This window comes from Oncorhynchus masou, chromosome 24 (assembly GCF_036934945.1).
Source record: "Oncorhynchus masou masou isolate Uvic2021 chromosome 24, UVic_Omas_1.1, whole genome shotgun sequence".
Taxonomy (NCBI): domain Eukaryota; kingdom Metazoa; phylum Chordata; class Actinopteri; order Salmoniformes; family Salmonidae; genus Oncorhynchus; species Oncorhynchus masou.
In genome coordinates this window covers 42007154-42032342 of record NC_088235.1, presented here as the reverse complement: position 1 = coordinate 42032342, position 25189 = coordinate 42007154, and the positions used below count along the sequence as shown (strand labels likewise).

At 42.0% G+C, this 25189-nt stretch overlaps 1 protein-coding gene across 6 annotated transcripts in view; it reads left to right on the top strand.

Annotated features, from left to right (window-relative positions):
• The first annotated feature begins 9721 nt into the window (after positions 1-9721).
• washc2c (WASH complex subunit 2C) overlaps positions 9722-25189 on the top strand; it is a 35960-nt gene continuing 20492 nt past the window's right edge. For 3 of the 6 annotated variants that reach the window (XM_064933965.1, XM_064933964.1, XM_064933960.1), the window contains exons 1-10: positions 9722-9877; positions 10497-10640; positions 13301-13465; positions 14053-14121; positions 14238-14411; positions 16953-17046; positions 22875-22936; positions 23092-23145; positions 23476-23577; positions 23728-23812. In XM_064933965.1, coding sequence (XP_064790037.1) covers positions 10497-10640; positions 13301-13465; positions 14053-14121; positions 14238-14411; positions 16953-17046; positions 22875-22936; positions 23092-23145; positions 23476-23577; positions 23728-23812 — 949 coding nt within the window. In that variant the 5' untranslated portion in view covers positions 9722-9877. The remainder of the gene's footprint in view (positions 9878-10496; positions 10641-13300; positions 13466-14052; positions 14122-14237; positions 14412-16952; positions 17047-22874; positions 22937-23091; positions 23146-23475; positions 23578-23727; positions 23813-25189) is intronic. The other 3 variants (XM_064933966.1, XM_064933961.1, XM_064933963.1) reach the window with 1 other exon arrangement.

Sequence of the window (25189 nt, the reverse complement as noted above, 5' to 3'; positions counted from 1 at the left end):
AAGTATTATTTAATATATATATTTATTAAAACAGTACTTCTTGAAGTAAGTCCACACTCAAACTAATTGAATTGTGTATGCCCAGCATATTCAATCTACTGCTCACCTCCATTTACTTAAAGAGACCATGTACTTTGTGCAGAGATGTATCTTCTTTTCATGTGCTTGCTTGGTGTCCAGACAACCAGCTTGCAGCTCTGTAGGCCCAGGCACATCATGGTCACTTGTGTCTGAAAGAAGGAATGAAAGAAGGAATAAGAAAGCACATTGCCACACAATTCTGATTAGTATGAGTTTACAATACAATGTTCAATAGTTGTAATAATACAGCTAATCATCTATTTTCTTAAACATTTTTACCCACCTAAAGGTAGTATCCATTTTTTCCATTGGGACAAATTAGGTACTATCCATCATCCAAGCTTTTGATGTCACCATTTGGTTGACTCAGAAATTCTGTAAGAGATGTGGAACTCTTAAAGGGGCACTTGATCTCAAGGAGCTGTGTTGCATCTAGGATCCTATCTGGGCTGGCTACCAACCAAGGATGGTCAGGGTGCACCACCAGGCCTCTGTTCTCCACAACATGCCCTCTGCTCTCCAGGAGTGTGATGACATTGACCTAATTTTCCTTGCCATGCTTTGTTGCTGTATTGCCAGTGAAGGTTGGGTACAAATGCTCATATTCACATTTTTTGGGATCTGTGGTGTTTAGTTTGGGGTTCTCGTTTTGCTGTGCTGGCTGTTAGACGCAGCTTCCAAGCATCATGCCATAGCTGTGAAGCACTTTGGATCTTGGTTTCCTCCATCAATGTAGCTGCTTGTACGGGGGATAATTTGATGTAGGCCTCGTAAAACATTGTGCACTTCCTTCAGGTTAGTGTTGTGCTGTGCTCAGTGTGACAGTGTGTTCGTGTAGGCTGAATCATGTTGGCGTGGGCCTGCTTTGCTGCTGTTGTCTACATCTGCAACTTAGTTGAAGAAGACCATTTGACCCTAACCTCTCTTTGAGTACCCGTTGTTCTGCACTTTCATGTCATTTTTGGTCGTTACTTTCCTGACCTTCCACAGAATTGCTGCAGCATGACTACAAGAGCGTCCTGGCCCTGCAATACATGAGCAACCCACTCTCTGTATGACACCTGTCGTTGATGCGAGTACCCAGGCCTTGTGATGAGATGCACGCAGGCTCTAACTCGGCTCTGTCTGCTTTTAGGTAGACACGGTTGTCTCCAGCATCCTTCAATAACACCCATCCGACTTTGTTACTGTGTAGATATTAGTACACCTCCAAACTTTTTAAGTTGCTCATCGCCTTACCATCGCAAGCTACGGATTCAACAAAGTAAGTCAATATGCTACAGTGTGTGATACGAGGTCACTTCTTCACGACACCTTCCCAACCAACCATCAATTACGGAGGGTAAAGGTAGGCTAATATTACCCTTCTTGATCTCCGTTAGGTTGTGTTCCCACATCATTATTTGTTTGGCAAGCTCTTCATGAATGAATGAAGAAACCATTTGTTTACTTAGAGATGGAAATAATGCCCATAATTTGCGCAAGGCTTCATGGGATACCGAAACTCGGATAAGCAGATGACCTGCCCGAGTAACATCCCAAGCAACCAATCAGGACACAGGTCAGGGAGAGTTTGAGAGGCAGATTTATGGTACCCTAAGACACTCAAGCTCTGGTTGTGGGAGATTGGAGTGGAGTGTGCAGCTCAGGGTTGTGAGGTGATTATGACAGTCGCTGGCAGGGAATTTGTAACAATAGCATTGTGAATTATTTTGTTTAAACTACTCTGGAATAGGCCTATTTCATTCACAGTGGAATTGAAGATCTATTATAGACTACAGTGTAGCCTACAGGACAATTTAAAGGTAGACTCAGCAAAATGATGTTGCCATGAGCAGCACCGCAGATATTGCGATAAGCGAGATGCAAGACTTCGCTCCCACACTGTCACACACAGTATCTGCACATGTGCACGGGTTCGCATAGGGCGTGGTAGGTACGGGTCCAAAACAATGACAGAGTTTAGACTCGTGCTTCAACGCTCTTAGTTGTTTTGGAAATTGACCCACGATGCTGTTAATTTTGAGCCCCTACGTCAGTCATATCGCTGAGTCTACCTTTAATGATGACAAACAATTTATCAAACAGAATTTTGTTACAAAAAAAATAGGACCGGTTGTACTATTTAATGGTTTTGATATAATGATTTATTTCAGAAATTCTGACATAGATAAAGACTGCTAATAATACAAGGTACATTTCATATTCACAAATGGTCTAATTCAAAACCTAACTTTCTTCACTTTATAAATTAATTTAAACAATATGGCACTACTTGAACTAAAATGGAAAACAAAAACGCAATTAAAACTTGTTGTATTATCAATGAATATGATTTGTTTGTTTCGGATTCATTGAAAGGTAAATCGTTTGTATGTATGCTTGTTTGCATGTGACTATTCCTCTTTTGTTTGTTGATATTTGTTAATAAAAAATACATTTAAAAAAATGACAAACAAAACACAGTGAAGAATTTGTTCAGTAAATGTGTAAGTGTAGGCAGGGTAGCCTAGTGGTTAGAGCGTTGGACTAGTAACCGGAAGAGCTGACAAGGTACAAATCTGTAGTTCTGCCCCTGATCAGGCAGTTTTCCCACTGTTCCTAGGCCGTCATTGAAAATAAGAATTTGTTTTTAACTGACTTGCCGAGTTAAATAAAGGTTAAAAAAAAAATTGGCAAACACATTGGGAGGGATCTAAGACCATTCACCATACAGAATCTTTCCAGATGATATCATATGTCTGTGCTTAAGGACTGCCCTATTTGATTCAAACCACAGGTTTTTAATGGGGCTCAAGTCTAGAGACAGATGGCATTGTGAACTGTTGATTTTGTGGTCAATTAAACATTTACTTGTGGATTTTGACGTGTGCTTGGGGTTATTGTCTTGCTGGAAGATACCCTTGCGGCCAAGTTTCAACCTCCTGGAAGAGGCAATCAGGTTTTTGGCAAAAATGTGCTGGTACTGGGAAAGGTTAATGATGCCCTTGACCTTAATAACTGCCCCAGGACCAGTGGAAGCAAAATAGCCCCTTTAACATAAAAAATCCACCACCATATTTTACAGTAGGTATGGGGTCATTTTCTGCATATGCATCCTTCTTTCGACGCCAAACCCACTGGTGTGCGTGCCCAAAGAGCTCTATTTTTGTGTCATCTGACCACAGCGTCGGTTGCATTTCAAGTGCCAATGCCGTTCAGCAATGTCCAGGCGTTAACATTTGTTGGATGACTTTGGCCATGTACACCAGTATGGGGCTATTTTGCTTCCATGAGTCTTGGGGCCCTTGTCAACTACGTCAATAGTTTTCCCCAGTACCAGGATATCAATGTTAACAACAATAACTATGCCGTAAAATATTTTTATGACTATGATTTTTTTTAAACATTTGATTTTACCTTTATTTATGATAAAGGCTAAACTCTGATAACAAGACGAGATGCCTTGGGGGAAAAATGATAAATATTACAAATTACTTTTAATTTTAATCAACGAAAATGTGACGAGACGAGAATTCCATGTGAGACTATTGGACATTAAATTTGGCATGAACCTCCTTTTCATCTGTTTTGTTCATGCATGCAGAATATTTCATGCAATCCTCTCATTGGCAGAATTTACATCTTTCAGGCGGTCACTTACATTTACATTTACATTTAAGTCATTTGGCAGACGCTCTTATCCAGAGCGACTTACAAATTGGTGAATTCACCTTATGACATCTAGTGGAACAGCCACTTTACAATAGTGCATCTAAATCATTTAAGGGGGGGGGGGGGTGAGAAGGATTACTTTATCCTATCCTAGGTATTCCTTAAAGAGGTGAAAAGATAGTCAGTCACCCCTCAATCTTTTGAACTGATGCGAAGCCAGGGCACTTCACTTCACTAACTAACCTCAACTACAATGTTTACTCTCTCACTTACTTTCATGTAAGCTATATTTGCTTTGATCACATCAGAAGGTCTATTTTTCCATGTGCATGGTTATTTGTTAATCTGTGCTGCTGCTCGTGCGGTGCAGTCCACAAATGCGAGTTGCGGTTGCTTTTCTCCTATGGGAAAACATTTTATGCCATTTGTTGAATATTAGAAGTACAGTAAGCTGAAATTCTCACCTTTTCAAGAAAACCCCTTACCCCACTTGATGTTTATGATGGGGAGAAAATCAGAGCTATAAATTGTTTAATCTGTAGCCAAGGCTTTAAAGCAAGGGTGGGCAAACTTTTTGGCTCGAGGGCCACATCAGGATTTTGAAATTCAACGGAGGGACGCATTTTTTGGGGGACCAATTGTTAATTAAAATCAATTTGCAGGGACCTCCCGAGTGGTGCAGCGGTCTAAGGCACTGCATCACTACAAACCCAGGTTCGGTCCCAGGCTATGTCACAGTTGGCTGTAACTGGGAGACCCATGAGGCGGTGCACAATTGGCCCAGCGTCGTCCGGGTTAGGAGAGGGTTTTGTAGGCTGAGATTTCCTTGTCCCATCGTACTCTAGTGACTCCTGTGGCGGGCCGGGCGCATGCATGCTGACACGGTTGCAGTTGTACAGTGTTTCCTCCAACACATTGGTGCGGCTGGCTTCCGGGTTTAGAGGTTATTGTGTCAAGAAGCAGTGCGGCATGTTTCGGACGCACGGCTCTCGACCTTCACCTCTACTGAGTCTGTACAGTTGCAGCGATGGGACAAGACTGTAACTGCCAATTGGATACCCACAAAATTCCCCCCTTGCTTTAAAGTCTATATGGTTAATTATGGTAGCATTGGTTACAATTTGCCACAATATCAATGTTGCCAGCTTAGGTATAGGAAGGGATAGTAGGCCTAGTTGGATGAATGTGCACATGATGGAAGTTAAAGGTCGACTAAATATTCACTATCTAATAGGATCAAAATTAACTGTGACTAAAATGTCTGTGAATAACAGTTGACTAAAATTGTCCGGAGTTTTAGTCGACTGACAACTAAAACTAACAAAATATTCAATTACTAAAAAAGGTATTTTATGACTAAAACTAAAACAAAAAAAAGCTGCCAAAATTAACACAGCAGGGTATTTTTTTAAAACATTTTTTCCTCTGCAAGTAGGCTGAAACTTGGCCGCAAGAGGATCTTCCTGCAATACAATCAAAACCCACAAAGAAATGGTTAATTGATGACTAAATTTTTTTTTTTGCAATGGCCAGCTCAGTCTTTGTACTTGAACCCCATTGAAAACCTGTGGGTTGAATTGAAGAGGGCAGTCCACAAGCGCAGACAAAATATATCAAGAATCTGAAAAGATTCTGTATGGAGAAATTGTCAAAGATCCTTCCTAATGTGTTATCTAATCTCATAAAACATTTGAGAGAAAGGCTCAGTGCCGTTATCCTCGCAAAGGGAGGCTGCTCAAGTATCGAAAACAGTGGTGCCAATAATTTTGACCCCTATCTTGTTGAGAATTGTTTTTATTAGTTGTTAAATAAAAACATTTATTTCAAATAATGTAATTTTACATTTTTGGGCAGCATACAATTAGGTCAGTATTTGTTTTATTTTAATTTATACTGTCTTTTTTGTTAATCTTTATCAAGGGTGGCAATAATTTTGGTTGTGACTGTACATTATCCACTGAGCTATATATAAAATAACATTTCTGAAAATATACCTATAGGGGACCACATCAGATGGTTTTGATCAGTTCAATTGTTAAATTCATGTAATTCTACACATTTTGCCATCGGGCAGAGAGGGAAATGTGCAGTTTTATAGCTAAGGGAACGGTCAAAATGTACACAATTATTAGCCGGAGGAAAATGGGGGAGGGTCATTGATAAGGGAGTTTATAGGTTTAAGGTAATGATTAAATAATTCCACCCTGAATCATAACTAACTATCATAACTATTAGTGATTATTAGTTTATATAGCATGTATAATGAATAATTAACGTAAACGTAAGTCCAATAATGTTCGGTAGAGACATGTGAGGGAGAGAAGTGTGTGTGTGACTAAGAAGATACTGAGAACAATTAAACTGTATGACCTGACTATGGGGAAGGATACATCTCACCTACTGTTCGTGTGTATGTATGTGCGTAGGCTATCTACAGTTTGTGTGTAGGTATTTGTCACGCCCTGACCATAGAGAGCTTTTATTCTCTATGTTGGTTAGGTCGGGGTGTGATTTAAGGGTGGGTTATCAAGATCAATTATATTTCTATGCTGGCCTAGTATGGTTTCCAATCAGAGGTAGCTGTTTATTGTTGGGATCTTATTTAGGTAGCCATTTTCCCATTTTCCCATTGTGCTTTGTGGGATCTTGTCTATGTATAGTTGCCTGTGAGCATTATAGTAGCTTCATGTTTCGTTTGTTCGTTTTGTTGTTTTGTTGTTTAATGTTTTCTATTCCAAAATAAAGGATGGAAACATACCATGCTGCATCTTGGTCCACTCCTTATAACGATCGTGACAGAAGATCCCACCAAAAAAACGTACCAAGCAGCGTGGACAGGAGGAGAAGAGATCCTAGACTTGGGAGGAGATAATGGCAGGAGACGAAAGCCTTCCATGGAAGCAGACGCAGGAGGATCAACGGTGACTCCGAAGTTCACGAGCACAACGGAAGCCCGAGAGGCAGCCCTCAAACTTTTTTTGGGGGGGACACACGGGTTGGTCGGCGAATCTAAGAGCGAAGAGGAATATTGGGATAGACTGAGCGTGAGATAGTTGAGGGGAGTGATGAAGTAGAGTGGATGTTTTGGTGTCTGGAACAAGACAGTCGCCGTGAGGAGCGTGAAACCAGTCAGGCACTATATTTTGCGGAGATACACAATGTGTCTCCAGTGCGCATCCACAGCCCGGTGCGTTCTGTGCCAGCTCCTCGCACTTGCCGGGCTAAAGTGAGCATCCAGCCAGGACTCGGTGTGCCAGCTCTACGCTCCAGACCTCCAGTGCGCCTCCGGCCCACTATATCCTGCGCCGGCCATACGTACTGTGTCTCCAGTGCGCAACCACAGTCCAGTACGTCCTGTGCCTCCTCCCCGCACTCGCCCTGAGGTGCGTGTCATCAGCCCGGTGCCACCTGTATCGGTCCCACGCATCAGGCCTCCAGTGCGCCTCCACAGTCCAGAGCTTCCTGCAACAGTTCACAGTCCAGAGCTTCCTGCGACAGTTCCCAGTCCCACTCCGGACCGATATACTGCATTACACACTACAATGAATAGGCTTTCTCAATCATGAGCCCTGGCCAGCCCTGCCCTTACTGATGTAAGCCTAAAGCCTTGTGTGCTGCCTAACCAATGGCTGTGTTGTGTAAGGTGGCGGGAGAGGGAGAGAGCATAAGAGTTCGAAGCAAATTCAATGGACCTAATTATACAAATTAATCTACAAAGACACTTTAGTCCGCAATGATTTATGCTAGAAACAAGCTGTAAAATGCCCGGGAAAGACGTGACTCCAATGCATATGGGATATCTTTGGTTTGTCTGCCTCACTACAACCTTCTGTAGCCGAGGAGACAAAAACATTACTTTGCTTGGAAGTCAGGCGCAGGAGAGTCAAACGGAGTGTAAAATGGAGTCTTTTAATGAATGTCCACGTAACATGCTCTATAACACTAATAAGAACACATATAAACAAACATGGGTATGAGGACCCGTCGCGCACCTATACAACAAACACAGAAACTGTCTCAGGGAAGCTCACTTGTGTGCTCGTCGTCCTCACCAGGTTCTTGATCTGACTGCAGTTGGGCATTGTCATCGACTTCAGGCAAATGCTCACCTTCGATTGCCACTGGCACACTGGAGAAGTGTCCTCTGGTCATTGTTGTCAGTGATCACCGTTGTGTCGTCGGAAAACAAAGATTGTGTTGGAGTTGTGCATTGGCTACTCAGTCGTGGGTGAACAGAGAGTACAGGATCGGACTAAGCACGCACCCCTGAGGGGCCCCCATGTTGAGGATCAGCATGGCAGATGGGTTGTTGCCTAACCTTACCACCTGGGGGCATGTTTCAAATAAGGGCTGTGTTTTGTGTAGGCTTACCCTGGTGTGACATTTTGATAATCATGTAAATCTCTCTTGGACAAGGTGACTTTTATCATTATATTCAGCTCTATTTGTATATATTGTATATGGGCTACTAACAGCTTACTACACAACATACACTTAGTTTTATTTTCTTAGCTACGGTACACATATCTCCGGCATATTACATAATTTATGCAGCAGCATACAATATATTTTTGGACTCACCTTGTTGTGCTGTGCTCACTTTTTTGGTTGTTGTTACTTTGACCCCTTTTCTCCCCAATTTTGTGGTATCCAAGTGGTAGTTACAGTCTTGTCTCATTGCTGCAACTCCCGTACAAACTCGGGAGAGGCGAAGGTCGAGAGCCGTGTTACCTCCGAAACACAACCCAGCCAATGTGTTGGGGGAAACACCGTACATCTGGTGACTGTGTCAGCGTGCATTGCGCCTGGTACGCCACAGGAGTCGCTGGAGCACGATGAGACAAGAACATCCCTGCCGGCCAAACCCAGCCCTAACCTAGACGACGCTCAATTGTGCGCCGCCCCATGTGTCTCCCAGTCGCGTCAGAGCCTGGACGCGAACCAGTTAGACCACTGTGCCACTCGAGAGGCCCCGTGTTGTGCTGACTTGAACAGGAAGGTGGTACGGCGGTCCTTCGTGGGCAAATTTTGTCATAAAACTGTCATCAAAGTCTGGCATTCTCTGGATTTATGGTGCTTTCAAGACAACTGGGAACTCGAAATCAAACAAGGTTGAATCATAATGTCAGTGATCTTCAGGTCGGAGCTCTAGAAAGAGGCCGTAGTTCCTGACTTGGAATTCCGAGTTGGATGACGTTCAAAACGTATTTTCCCAGTCGGAGCTGGGATTAACCAAATCTGAGATTTCCCAGTTCCAAGTTAACCGGTTCTTTTGAACGCAGAAGAAGTCATGCTGGATTGACAGCATGGCCAATGTTGAATGTTTCCCCTTTTAATCTTGAAAAAGAGACCCTTAAAACCCAGACTTGGACCACACACGCACTCCACTGAATAGCAGGCTTGTGATTGTTTTGCAATGCTTGCAGTTAGCCACGGATTCCTTCCAAACCACTCATTGTTGAATTTGCGATTTCCAATTTAATATGTATTGTGTAATGTCCAATGGCTCTATAATTTATCTTCATATGAGAAAGATTGAAAATGATTTGCCAGTAGATTATCGATTTGATTCATGATGATGACTGCTGACTTGCTTGCTAAAATTTTGAAAGTGTGTATGTTGACATGATCAGTCCAATCAAAACTTGGTAGATATAACGTGAAGTGACGTAATTTTATCCGTGGCCAATGACCTTGAGTCTTCTTGGATTATTATATATATTTTTTTACAGTGCACTGCTCGCTATGAATTCTATCTGATGGTGTTTGTATGTTTCGGTAAAATGACAAATAATGTCCCGTTCGGGAACACTGACAGGTAGGTTTTTTTGTTCAATCTTATTTGTCATTTTGGCTCCCTGGTGGGTGACCCAGGCCCACCCTTGGCTACGTGGCTGTTGTGTATTATTGACATCCACCATAATGTATTGATCACGTTAGAGAATGTTATGCGGTATTGCCCCGCCACATTAGTCAGGTGACTGCGGTCAGCTGATTGTCTCCAGACAGACAGAACATGGCCGACCTGTCAGAAGCCCAATGAGGAAACGGTCGAGTTTAGCATAATCGATTCTCTTTTCACGTCGTTTGGTTTGGGCTCATATTTTACTATCGTGGACAACATTTGCCAACAGTAACTAAGGTGAGTTTAATAAGAAGATCCATGTAAGTGCGAGAGTAGGCTCTCAAACTGCCTAGCTAACGTTAGCTAGCTAACTGTTAGCTTGTGTGATAACACATATAGAGGGGTTTATACATATCGTTGACAAGCCAGTGTCAGGAGGTGCATAAACATTCACTCAACTAACTATCTAATGAGCATTCCAAAGAACATTTTGCGAAAGATAGTGACTTCCCAAAGAAACATTTTTGCACTGCTGTGTTCGTAGTTTGTTAACTAGCTAATCTGGCTTGCATGCAAGAAAGAGGCCGGTGGTGGCAGCTCATTTCGCTCGCATTTACCAATACATGCCTGTCGCTAATAAATTAATAATAAATTATAATTTGGGGTTAACAGGAATGTAATTTATTCATTACGTCTTGCAACGGAAACCGTTTATCGTTTAAGAACCGAACGGAAGCGAACTAAACGGGGAAGGACCTAACTGAATTTATCCAATAGAAACTTTAGTTTTCCGTTTGTAGTAAACGGGCGAAACTTTCTGCAAAATAATAGGTTTTTGCAATTGCCACGCTGAACCCCCGTTTCAAATGTGTTCTCCTGTTTATTACCATTGAACAAGCCCCAAATATTGTTTCAGATGAGCGGGTTGCCAGATGGCATGGCGAATGTCCCCAGCCAGAGCAACCACGCCGGGGAGGATGGCCAGGTGTGGGAGAGACCCTGGACCCTGGAAGAAATGCGACAGACCAGCGCCAACTGGTCCCTGGCTGCAGACTCAGGGGTAGGCTAATTGGCATTTGTTTATGACCTTCATTTAGGCTAGTATCTCCTGAGTTATTATTCAGTCTCTGATTACCTGCCTGTTTTGTCTGCATTCAGCAATGTGTAATCCTCTTAATCTACATATTATGGGTAGAGGAATCGCACAGCATTGTAAACATAATCTCTTCCATGTGAATGAATTACTAACTTTATTTTAGGGCCAAACACAATGGCTGCTTGTGAACAATCAGATACACTATTGAATAGATGAAGATGAAACCGATGTTACAGATATAGCCCTTGGTTCTCCCCAGACCTGACTGCCCTTAACCAACACAAAAACATCCTATGGCGTTCTGCATTAGCATCGAGCAGCCCCCGTGATATGCAGCTGTTCAGGGAAGCTAGAAACCATTATACACAGGCAGTTAGAAAAGCCAAGGCTAGCTTTTTCAAGCAGAAATTTGCTTCCTGCAACACTAACTCAAAAAAGTTCTGGGACACTGTAAAGTCCATGGAGAATAAGAACACCTCCTCCCAGCTGCCCACTGCACTAAAGATAGGAAACACTATCACCACTGATAAATCCACTATAATTGAGAATTTCAATAAGCATTTTTCTACGGCTGGCCATGCTTTCCACCTGGCTACTCCTACCCCGGTCAACAGCACTGCACCCCCCACAGCAACTCGCCCAAGCCTTCCCCATTTCTCCTTCTCCCAAATCCGTTCAGCTGATGTTCTGAAAGAGCTGCAAAATCTGGACCCCTACAAATCAGCCGGGCTAGACAATCTGGACCCTTTCTTTCTAAAATTATCTGCCGAAATTGTTGCCACCCCTATTACTAGCCTGTTCAACCTCTCTTTCGTGTCGTCTGAGATCCCCAAAGATTGGAAAGCAGCTGCGGTCATCCCCCTCTTCAAAGGGGGGGACACTCTATCTATCCTACCATCTATCTATCCTATATCTATCCTACCATGCCTTTCTAAGGTCTTCAAAAGCCAAGTCAACAAACAGATTACCGACCATTTCGAATCTCACCATACCTTCTCTGCTATGCAATCTGGTTTCAGAGCTGGTCATGGGTGCACCTCAGCCACACTCAAGGTCCTAAACGATATCTTAACCGCCATCGATAAGAAACATTACTGTGTAGCCGTGTTCATTGATCTGGCCAAGGCTTTCGACTCTGTCAATCACCACATCCTCATCGGCAGACTCGACAGCCTTGGTTTCTCAAATGATTGCCTTGCCTGGTTCACCAACTACTTCTCTGATAGAGTTCAGTGTGTCAAATCGGAGGGTCTGCTGTCCGGACCTCTGGCAGTCTCTATGGGGGTGCCACAGGGTTAAATTCTTGGACCGACTCTCTTCTCTGTATACATCAATGAGGTCTCTCTTGCTGCTGGTGAGTCTCTGATCCACCTCTACGCCGACGACACCATTCTGTATACTTCTGGCCCTTCTTTGGACACTGTGTTAACAACCCTCCAGGCAAGCTTCAATGCCATACAACTCTCCTTCCGTGGCCTCCAATTGCTCTTAAATACAAGTAAAACTAAATGCATGCTCTTCAACCGATCACTACCCGCCTGTCCAACATCACTACTCTGGACGGCTCTGATTTAGAATACGTGGACAACTTCAAATACTTAGGTGTCTGGTTAGACTGTAAACTCTCCTTCCAGACCCATATCAAATATCTCCAATCCAAAGTTAAATCTAGAATTGGCTTCCTATTTCGCAACAAAGCATCCTTCACTCATGCTGCCAAACATACCCTTGTAAAACTGACCATCCTACCAATCCTCGACTTTGGCGATGTCATTTACAAAATAGCCTCCAATACCCTACTCAACAAATTGGATGCAGTCTATCACAGTGCAATCCGTTTTGTCACCAAAGCCCCATATACTACCCACCATTGCGACCTGTACGCTCTCGTTGGCTGGCCCTCGCTTCATACTCGTCGCCAAACCCACTGGCTCCATGTCATCTACAAGACCCTGCTAGGTAAAGTCCCCCCTTATCTCAGCTCGCTGGTCACCATAGCATCTCCCACCTGTAGCACACGCTCCAGCAGGTATATCTCTCTAGTCACCCCCAAAACCAATTCTTTCTTTGGCCGCCTCTCCTTCCAGTTCTCTGCTGCCAATGACTGGAACGAACTACAAAAAGCACTGAAACTGGAAACACTTATCTCCCTCACTAGCTTTAAGCATCAACTGTTAGAGCAGCTCGCAGATTACTGCACCTGTACATAGCCCACCTATATTTTAGCCCAAACAACTACCTCTTTCCCTACTGTATTTAATTTATTTATTTTGCTCCTTTGCACCCCATTATTTTTATTTCTACTTTGCGCATTCTTCCATTGCAAATCTACCATTCCAGTGTTTTACTTGCTATATTGTATTTACTTTGCCACCATGGCCTTTTTTTGCCTTTACCTCCCTTATCTCACCTCATTTGCTCACATCGTATATAGACTTGTTTATACTGTATTATTGACTGTATGTTTGTTTTGCTCCATGTGTAACTCTGTGTCATTGTATGTGTCGAACTTCTTTGCGTTATCTTGGCCAGGTCGCAATTGTAAATGAGAACTTGTTCTCAACTTGCCTACCTGGTTAAATAAAGGTGAAATAAGTAAAATAAATGTTTCATCTCCTCAACAGCTCTTCCTGTTCCTGCAAGACTTCTCCCAGAGAATGCTGTCAAAGACTCATGAGATAGAGAAGCAGCTGGATGGACTGATCAGGGACACGAAGGCTACAGACTGTTGCCTGCATACAGTCTTCAACGACTTCCTCATGCTCTCCAACACACAGTTCATTGAAAACGTATGTTGGGGTGTGAACAGGAAATACCATGGTCGTGTATGTTAGATAATTTTAACAGAAGAAAATGGACTGAAACAGAGTCTTGTCATGGGACCGTGTCCACAAAGCTTCTGAGTAGGAGTACTGATCTAGGATCAGTTTAGCTTTTTAGTTCATAATGAGTAAGAGTAATTTGACAGATCCAAGATCGGCACTCCTACTCTAAGATGCTTTGTTACAGATTTTTTAAGTTTCTTTTATTTGACTTTGGTGTGCCTAAATGAACACAACCCGTATCTTGTTCCTCTGTTGAGCTCGGTGCCCCTCTTCTTTAGATGATGGTTGTGCTGTGTTTGACATTTCCCAGAACTTTTGAAATTTAACAAGCTTTTAACCTAATTAAGAAAATATTAATTGTGTTACATGGTAAGGAAAATGTGGAAGTCATCCCCCTGGGACTATGAGAAACTGAGTTGTATTTAATCATGTGGTTACTGATGGTGGCTCTGCTGTTTTCTGTCTATATCACAGAGGGTGTTATGTTTGATTCTAACTCATTCTTGTATTGATTGTGTGATGTTACTGGTCTTTGTGTTTGTTGACCTCAGAGAGTATATGACGAGGAGGTGGAGGAGCCAGTGCCAAAGGCTGAGACCTTGGAGAGACAACCTGAACTGGTAAATAATCTACCTGCTCCTTCCCGGGAATGTCGTTTTTTTTGTGATGTCACAGGTCTACACATAACATCTTAATTTCCTCCCTCGAGTTAATGTTAAATTTAATTCCCCCTCAGGAGAAGACTCGTGAGCAGAAGGAAGCTGAGCTTATCCCTAAGGTCCAGGAAGCAGTGAACTTCGGTCTGAGGGTGCTAGACTCTGCCTTTGAACAATTGGACATCAAAGCTGGAAACTCTGACTCGGAGGACGAGGAGGCCACAGACAGAGTGGAGCCAATACTAGAGCCCAAGGTGAGGGTGGAATCATCTGGAAACATACAGGATTACAGATGAAATTCAAGTAACTTATGCCTGCAGATATCATGTTAGGATTAATACTAGTGGTGTAATACGTGTATTCGTACCGAACCGTTCGGTACAGGGACCTTGGTTTAGTCCTCACTGTGAATCTGAATTAATACATAAAAAAAGACCTCGGCCTACCTATTCCTTCCCTACCTAACCTATGCCTACGCCATATTGTATGCCTCTTGAGTAAATCTGAGCTGAAATAACATTTCACGCTGTTCTGTTAAAACAACTAGAGTTTATGGGCACGTTGTAATCAAAATTAATGTCTTAATTGGCGCATTTCAAACTGTCCTTTTGTGAGGCACAGCCGGAAACTTGTTCTGTATGATGGCTAATGGTGGGGTCGACAAACCAAGAGGATTCTCCATCGTTTCCAGTTTGGGAACGTTTTGGCCTTCCAGTAGATTACAACGGCGATGGACAGAGAGAGTATGTCGCCACTGCTCAACGAGAATGGCCTATGTAGCTGCCATCACCTCAAACATGTTGACACATTTATGCAAACTTCACCCCAGTAGTCCTACCACCGGAGAAAAAAAAACAACACAACTTTGTCTTCCGTCTGCATTCAAGCAGCTCTTCGCAGCTGATTCTGACCTGGCCAAAGAAATTACAAGGGCGATTAGGTACGTTTATAGCCGTGAATATGCGCACATTCTTGGTGGTTGAGAAGAATAGGGGGTTTTAACACCATGTGAAAGTGCTCTAGCCACATTACGAACTTCGCGCTCTTGCACCCATTTCATCAAACAGGTAGTACCCACTCTATATAAGAAAGCTGAAGCAGAAGTTGTCAAAGAATTGGCCAATGCCTTCAGTGTTCCGCTTACTACAGATGGATGGACCTCCAGGGCTTCAGAGAGCTACTTAACAGTGACAGCCCGTCACGTTACGCCTGAGTGGGAAATGTGAAGGACCGTGCTACAGACACACCCCCTTTATGAGAGTCACACAAGTATGCATATTTTTCTCTTGGTTAGAAAACATTATAGCATAGGCCTATACAATGTCTGAGCAATGTTTACATATTGATTTCACACCCATATTGCACTTTATTTTAGTGTTGTTGATGAGCAATTGTGTGTTTTCAGTGAAGAAAATACAACTTGTGGTATTCCTGATTGTGCTCTTATCAGGCATTATGAACTGGGTGGTTCGAGCCCTGAGTGCTGATTGGCTGACAGTGGTATATCAGACCGTAAACCACATGTATGACAAAATATTTCTTGTTACTGCTCTAATTACGTTGGTAACCAGTTTATAATAGCAATAATTCACCTCAGGGGTTTGTGTTATATGACCAACATACCACAGCTCGAGTTTAAGAGCAGCCCTTAGCAGTGGTATATTGGCTATATACCACACCTCCTGGTGCCTTATTGCTTAATTATATGACTCCTAATAATACACTAAATGGCCAAAAGTATGTTAACACCGCTTCAAATTAGTGGATTCGGCTCCACCCTTTGCTGACAAGTGTATAAAATCAAGCACACCGCCATGCAATCTCCATAGACAAACATTGGCTGAAGAGCTTAGTGCCTTTCAACATGGCACCGTCATAAGGATGCCACCTTTCCAACTAGTCAGTTAGTAAAATGTCTGCACTGCTAGAGCTGCCCCGGTTAACTGTAAGTGCTGTTATTGTGAAGTGGAAACGTCTAGGAGCACCATGCACAATGCCAAGCGTCGGCTGGAGTGGTATAAAGCTCGCCGCCATTGGATTTTGGAGCAGTCAACCCGTTCTCTGGCGTGATCAATCTGGCATGCCAAACTGACAAATCTGGGTTTGGCTGATGCCAGGACAATGCTACCTGCCGCAATGCATAGTGCCAACTGTAAAGTTCGTTGGAGGAGGAATAATGGTCTGGGGCTGTTTTTCATGGTTCGGGCTAGGCCCTGTAGTTCCTTTGAAGGGAAATTCTAACGCTACAGCAATGTTCCAACACCTTGTGGGAAGCCTTCCCAGAAGAGTGGAGGCTGTTAAGGCAGCAAAGGGGGGACTAACTCCATATCAATGCCTATAAATTTGGAATGAAATGTTCTTGGCCATGGAGTGTATATGAAATCAGGAATACCAACACTTCATGTTTTCGTAAGTCAACCAATATTAACTACAGTAACTGTTGGCATTTCCGAAACCTAACCAATCCTTTCCCCCAAAACTGCAATACGTACCGAAATGTTGGTTTTGGTTAACTGTTACACCCCTAATTAATACCTATCCAGTACATCTGAGAGAGGATTGGCACTCCTCTGAGTTTTTGGTTCCTCTCAAGTTTTCTTCCCTGGTTAATCTTTCCTTGCCACTCTGCTTCTGATTTCTCTTTTGGGTCTAGGTCGTAATAACTACTTTGTGACAATTGTTGATGTAAAAGGTGTGTTTTTGAGGTCCATTTGAATGGTTCTGCCCGTGTTGACCAATGTTATCTGTCTGCTTTCTCCCCCCTCTCTCCAACCCACCTCTCGCTGTGTCTGTAGGACCTGTATGTGGACAGGCCTTTACCGTATCTTATTGGCTCTCAACTTTTTATGGAGCAAGACGACATAGGACTGGGAGACCTTTCCAGTGAAGGTAGGTCACTTCAACTCTTTTCGTAATATACTATTTCTACTGAAAGAAAGTCTGTGTATTTTCTTAGCATGTGTTTATATTGTTAGTGTTCAATACTCTCTTCCAAGCATTGTGTTTCTTGTGTAACATGAATGTTTCTCATGTATTTTTTCGGGAATGAAAATAATTCTCTGCACACTCCAGATCAATGCACAATTTTCTATTTATTTAGGCTGCGCTTTTGGTTGGCAGACCTTCATCAGAGCATACAAAACACATGAGACCACATATAGGCAACGTACGTCAATGCAATCTGACATGATGAGCAAAAGCTGTGTACACAAATGCCAGGAGGCACATCAGTAATCAGTTCTCAGGAAGTCTTGACTTCGAGACAGTTTATATTTTTTCGTTTCAGTATATTTTTGACAGTTCATTTATTTTTATACCTTTTTACATAATGCATAAACACATTTCTTTTCTTTTTAAGACCAGGAAAAGCCTCAGGCTAAAAAAGTCATAAATGACAGGAACCACATAAAGCCAGGGGTTAGGGGGAAACGTATTAAAGCATGGCCCTCATGTCAAAATCATCAGGAAGCCCTGATGGATGTAAAGTACCAAGTGTTTGAGCCCGAAAGAGTTCCCTTTTGCACCGCGTTTTCTGTGTTCAAATCACATTTTATTTGTTACATGCTTTGTTAAACAGGTGTAGACTAGCAGTGAAGTGCTTACTTGCCAACAATGCAGAGAGAAATAATAGAAAGTAAAACATAATACATACACAATGAGTAATGGTAACTTGATTATATAGTGACAGATATTAAACAGTGGCAGCAGTGTATGTGATGAGAAAAAAAGAAGGTAAATGCAGCTAGTCCGGGTAGCTGTTTGGTTAACTATTTAACAGTCTTATGGCTTGAGGGTAAAAGCTGTTCAGGGTCCTATTGGTTCCAGACTTGGTGCACTGGTACAGCTTGCCGTGCGGTAGCAGAGAGAACAGTCTATGACGAGTGGCTGGAGTCTTTGACAATTTTTAGGGTCTCCAGGGTGTCTAGGATGATGGTATTCATTTGAGCCATGACCAGCCTTTCAAAGCATTTCATGGCTACAGATGTGAGTGCTATGGGACAATAGTCACTTAGGCAGGTTACCTTAGTGTTCTTGAGCATAGGGACTATGGTAGTCTGCTTGAAACATGTACAGTTGAAGTTAGAATTTTACATGCACCTTAGACAATTACATTTAAAGTCAGTTTTTCACAATTCCTGACATTTAATCCTAGTAAAAATTACCTGTCGTAGGTTAGTTAGATCACTATTTTAAGAATGTGAAATGTCAGAATGATAGTAGAGTAAATTATTTCAGCTTTTATTTATTTCATCACATTCCCAGGTGGTCAGAAGTTTACATACACTCAATTAGTATTCGGTAGCATTGCCTTTCAATTGTTTAGCTTGGGTCAAACATTACAGGTAGCCTTCCACAAGCTTGCCACAACAAGTTGGGGGAATATTGGCCCATTCCTCCTGGCAGAGCTGTTGCAACTGAGTAAGGCTTGTAGTCCTCCTTACTCACACACGCTTTTTCAGTTCTGCCCACAAATGTTCTATTGGATTGAGGTCAGGACTTTGTGATGGCCACTCCAATACTTTGACTTTGTTGTCCTGAAGCCATTTTCCAAAGCCACAACTTTGGAAGTATGTTTGGGGTCATTGTCCATTTGGAAGACCCATTGGCGACCAAGCTTTAACTTCCTGACTGATGTCTTGAGATGTTGCTTTAATTTATCCACATAATTTCCCTCCCTCATGATGCCATCTATTTTGTGAAGTGCACCAGTCAGCAAAGCACCCCCACAACATGATGCTGCCACCCCGTGCTTCACGGTTGGGATGGTGTTCTTCAGCTTGCAAGCCTCCCCCTTTTCCTCCAAACATAACAATGGCCATTATGGCCTAGCAGTTCTATTTTTGTTTCATCAGACGAGGACATTTCTCCAAAAAGTACGATCTTTGTCCCCATGTGCAGTAGCAAGCCGTAGTCTGGATTTTTTTTATGGCAGTGGCTTCTTCCTTGCTGTGCGGCCTTTCAGGTTATGTCGATATAGGACTCATTTTAGTGTGGTTATAGATACTATTGTACCTGTTTCCTCCAGCATCTTCACAAGGTCCTTTGCTGTTGTTCTGGGATTGATTTGCACTTTTTGGGCCTAGGTACGTTCATCTTTACGAGACAGAACGCTTCTTCTTCCTGAGCGGTATGACAGCTGTGTGGTCCCATGGTGTTTATACTTGTGTACTATTGTTTGTACAGATGAATGTCGTGCTTTCAGGTGTTTGGAAATTACTCCCAAGGATGATCCAGACTTGTGAAGGTGTACAATTATTTTTCTGAGGTCTTGGCTGATTTCTTTTGATTTTCCCATGACGTCAAGCAAATAGGCACTGAGTTTGAAGGTAGGCCTTGAAATACATCCACAGGTACACCTCCAATAGGCTACTTGACATCATTTGAGTCAATCAGGAGCTTCTAAAACCATGTCGTCATTTTCTGTGGTTTTCCAAGCTGTTTAAAGGTGCAGTCAACTTAGTGTATGCAAACTTCTGACCCACTGGAATTGTGTTACAGTGAATTATAAGTGAAATAATCTGTCTGAAAACAATTGTTGGAAAAATGACTTTGTGTCATGCACAAAGTAGATGTCCTAACCAACTTGTCAAAACTATAGTTTGTTAACAAGAAATTTGTGGAGTGGATGAAACACTTAGGTTGGCGTCATTAAAACTAGTTTATGTAAACTTCGAACTTCAACTGTAGGTGTTACAGACTGGGTCAGGGAGAAATAAAAAAAGTCAGTGAAGCCAGCTGGTCAGCGAATGCTCTGAGTACACGTCTGGTAATCTGTGGTCTTGTGAATGTTAACCTGTTTAACTTCTCTGGGATATGTGGGACACGAGCCCCACCTCAACAACAGCCAGTGAAATTGCAGGGCGCCAAATTCAAAACATCAGAAATCTCATAATTACAATTCCTCAAACATGTATTATACACCATTTTAAAAATAAACTTCTCGTTTATCCAACCATAGTGTCTGATTTCAAAAAGGCTTTACGGCAAAAGCACACCTTGCGATTTATGTTAGGTCACAGAAAAAATACTGCCATTTTCCAAAGAAGGAGAGGTGTCGCAAAACTCAGAAATAGCGTTCTAAATATTCACCTACCTTTGATCTTCATCGGAATACACTCCCAGGAATCCCAGTTCCACAAATGTTTGTTTTGTTCCATAAAGTCCATAATTTATGTCCAAATACCTCCTTTTTGGTTGCGCGATTAGTTCACAACTCCAAATTCACATGGCACAGGCACTTCGTTCAGACGACATTTCCATCAAAACAATCTTTAGGATGTTTTTATCATAAATCTTCAATACTCTTTCAACCGGGCAATTCATTTGTCTTTAGAAAGGAAAAGGAATGCAGGTACCTCTCACGGTCGCACACCTGACTGAGCTCATGGCATTCTGCCAGACACCTGGTTGAAACAGCTCTTATTCTCTCCCCCTTCACAGTGGAAGCCTGAAACAAGGTTCTAAAGACTGTTAACATCTAGTGGAAGCCTTAGTAAGTGCAATATGACCCCATAGACTGTATATTGGATAGGCACTGACTTGAAACTACAAACCTCAGATTTCTCACTTCCTGGTTGGATTTCTTCCTCAGGTTTTTGCCTGCCATATGAGTTCTGTTATACTCAGACATCATTCAAACAGTTTTAGAAACTTCAGATTGTTTTCTATCCATATCTAATTATATGCATATTCTAGCTTTTGGGCCTGAGTAGCAGGCAGTTTACTCTGGGCACCTTATTCATCCAAGCTACTCAATACTGCCCCCCCAGTCCCAAAGAAGTTAATGGTCTTACCTACATTGGATTGATCACAGTCGTCCGGAACAGCTGGTGCTCTCATGCATGGTTCAGCGTTGCTTTCCTCAAAGTGAGCATAGAAACCATTTATCTCGTCACGTAGGTTTGCGTAACTGGGCAGCTCGTGGGTGTGTTTCCCTGTAATCCACAATCGACGAGCGTCAGAGCCGGTCTTAGTCCTGTATTGATGCTTTTCTTGTTTGATGGTTCGTCGAAGGCATCGTGGGATTTCTTATAAGCATGCGGATTAGTTTCCCGCTCCTTGATAGCGGCAGCGCTATCTCCTCTCCGTGAAAGTTAAACTTTTTTAATACCCTGAAAACGTTAAGACACTGAACATTTTCTTCAATTGGCAGGCAACAGGGTAATTGTCATCATTATGCCTTATAGTGCTCTTATGCTCACTAATTCTTTGCTTAAAGGGATACTTCAGGATTTTGGCAATGAAGCCCTTTGTCTACTTTCTCAAAGTCAGATGAACTCGTCAATAAAAATGTTATGGCCATATCACATGGGCAACGTAAGATGCAATTAACATTCATAGTGTTACATGTAATAAAACCTTTTACCAGACCGAGGGTGTCTACAGTCAGTTAAAAAAAAAAACTTTACTCTGTGCGCAATTGCCATAGGGATGATTGCCATTTCTGAGGCGCGCAAGGAGGTTTTGTTTGGAGCCAGATTTAATGCTTGCTCTAGCATGTTTTTATTGCTGAAGTTTGAACATAGTTTATTGAACAATAGTTGGCTCAGGGTAGGATCAGATGTAAGTAGATGCCAGTGCTGCATCACAGAATGTTTGATCATTTTTGCTTTAGGGGTACATGTGGTTCTACATGTAACAAAGCAGTTTTCACACTTTTGCCCAGCAACTCTTGGCACAGTTTGGAGAGCATCACAATACGCTTCCTCCACGTACTGGGAAGCAGGGGTTGGAAATTAAATTGTATTGTTTTTTTTGTTCCGTTCCACAGGTCCGACCAGTAAAATAAAGTTCTGAACCGGTTCAAACCCCCAAAAAGTACTGGTTTATATCGTTCCTTTATGTTCCTTTTTAAACCTCTGAAATCATACTTTTTTACATTTAGCTCAACATTAAATTACTTCCCCAATCATGCAGTGCTGATAGAGCAGCTTGCTATGGAGCAAGCAAACTATAGCTCAGTGAGATGTTTAAATGCGTGATGGAAAGACAACTATAGGGTGAGGATGGGTGGAGGAGGAGCAGAGCCTTAGATTGAATCGCTTGGGTTCTTGTGATGACATGCATTATCTGAATTAGGCCTGTAATTATACATACGGAGGAGGGCTTCTATGGAAGAACTTTGAATGTCTTCGAACTTTAAAGTTTGCTTAGCTAGCTAACAATCTTGTGCGTGAAGAGAATTAATAAGACCTTTTTAAAATTTTTTGTAGTTAATAAATCCAATGCGATAAATATAGTATCCCTAACTAGCTTTGAAAAGTTAATCCATTCTTCTCTAATTAAAAATCCATCTCCTTATCTTTTGAATCATGCTTTTAACGTCAGCTGGCTACAGCTCTGCTTCGGAGGGGCACGCACACTTCAAAGATTCTCAGCTGGCAGCCAGACACTGGAAGAAGTTACTGATTGACAGAGGGAGGGCTTTGTATATGTGCTTTTGTTCTGTTTTTTTTTTTTGTGGGACTCCAAAAAAAATGCCCTCAACATAAAATAACTTTAACTGTTTCCCATACTTTTAAATTAACTGTTTCAAGATAAGTATAGATCACTTTCGTTCCCGGTTCTGATTCTGTTACCTGAAAAATGTTGTTCTTTTCCGATTTTCGTTTCTCTTCCCAGAACTGGTTCCAACCTCTGCTGGGAAGAGTAACCTCTGTCGAAAAGCTCTGTCATGTATTTTTTTGAAACTGTTTTTTCTTTTTTTTACAATACAGAAATATCAATCGACAGCGATCGGGACAGTGTTATCGACAGCGAAGATGGCAAAGATGCTGATGTAAGACTTTTTTTCTCTCCTCATCCAGAAAGAAACAGATGTTTTTTTGAGAGTGAAGTTGGCATAATTTTAAATCTTGATCCAAACGAGGTGAAAATACAGAAAATTCTATTTGATTCAAATAATTGTATTATCCCTGTCGTGTTTGTGAACAGCAGTCAGATGAAGACTTTGACCAGGACGAGGAGAGGCCAAGCAGCATTAAGAAGGTGAGGACAATTTCACTCTTGACTGTCAGGGTCAACGTTCAAACCCAGAGTTGGTGGATATCTTTGCGATAACAATAACATGCACAGGATTGTATCTCTGTGAACAATTCTGACAAGGGATGATTAGGGTATTTGCCAATTTAATCAAAGACGAAACAACAGAAAAGTGTGCACTGGACCTACACTGGACACTGGCCATAAGAATGCTATTGTTTATGGTGACAATGGTAATGATGACATTTTAGTCATTTAGAAGACGCTCTTATCTTAGTCAGGAATGTAAATGCAATTTGCAACAGCATGGATGACATTGAATGATTTCCTCTGCAGAAGTCGTCCATGTTGAGTGATGACGACGAGGGGGAAGAATCAGACATATTCGGAGAATCGGACAAAGATGATGATGATGACGACGATGATGAGTGCATAACGGTATGCTTGTGATTAAAGTTTACTGCTGGATAATGATATTAACATTATTACAAACAGGTAATTTATTAAATATTACAACCTTTATTTATCCAGGTAAGTCAACATTGTTCTATTCCACCTCATTTACGTAAGTCTTTGTGTCACATTCAGAACACAGGACCATCATCCTTTGCTGATGAGCTGGCCGCCAGAATCAAAGGGGAACCTATCAGCAAGCCGGAGGGAGATCGCACATGTAAGTTGACTTGATATAACCTGCATGGCTGCAGAGAGAGTGCTTTCCCTGTGCTGCTGACTACTATTTATGTCTGATCATACAGGAGTCATAAAGATCCAGTGCGCACACATTTTTATTTTTATAATAAATTATGATTTATCATGGGGTAGTTCCCGCAGCTATGATGACCGGTATTTCAAACTGTTCAACACTAAAGTTGGGCAGTATCCAGATTTTCATACCGTTTCTGTACCATACAATATTGCTGAATGTAACATGTAAAAAAGTTTTATTTTTGTATTTTAACGCACAAAACAATTTATGCAACAAGATAGGATCGAAAGTCTCTGCTGTAACCAATAAGCTTCATCTTGACATATAGCCACTTAGCTAGCAAGCCAAATATATAGCTGGAGCCCTGAGATGGATATAATTTATTTGACATATCTTAGATTTCCTATAGTTCTACTTTGTTATAGATTTAAGCATATATATATGACGCCCGAGGCTAGACAAAAAAAACTTCCTGCCCTCCTCCTATACCCGCGAAGTAGAATTTGAATGATTTTAGGTGCAAGGCCATCTGCCAGGGCTATAGAGACTCTAACAGTTGGAAAATTGTGTTTTGACCTGTCCTGTTTGTAGGATATGGTGTGTTAACATGTTAATTCATATTCACATCGAAGCACATTGCTATTTGATAGGGCGCCAGAGGCTGTAGACACTCTACTTGTTGGAAAATTAACAGAGTTTTGGTTGAGTGCCGCTGCGCTGCGTCTCTCCAACAGCAGCAGTGGAGAGGCGCTCTGGGCATGGACAAGATAGATATTGTGCACCCTTGTCTTTGTCAAAGTGGGTGCGTCTTGGTCAGTTTAGCTCGGAAAATACTGCCCTTGTCAATCTGCCGCTCTAATCCTGCCTGATGGGCGGGCCGGCCCTGCACACACTCCCTGTTTCTGTATGATCTTCTCTACTAGCCTGGGTACCAGTGTGTTTCTGCTATAGATAACTTATTGCCCTGCCCACTTATTTCCTTTTTATGTCAGATGGTCCAGCATCATCCTCAGACAATTGCTTCAATTTTTGTTGTAATTCTCAATTCATGCTTAAAATACAGGATAAAATCTTGCTATGTTATGTGATTGAGCAAAACACCAGGCCCTAATTTGTATACAGAAACCGTTTGGCACACCTAAAGTAAATCATCTTTCCTCCCTGTTTGAATCGTATCATCACTGTTTGCTCCATATAGACTTGAAGATGTGTTTTCAGTTTGTAGGCCATACATCAAATGTGATGCCATACAGCAGAACATGTTTGTCTTTGCGAATTACAAGAGTACATAGATGTTTCACTTCATATTATTGTTCTGCATTTGCATGCTCATGTTTCCTT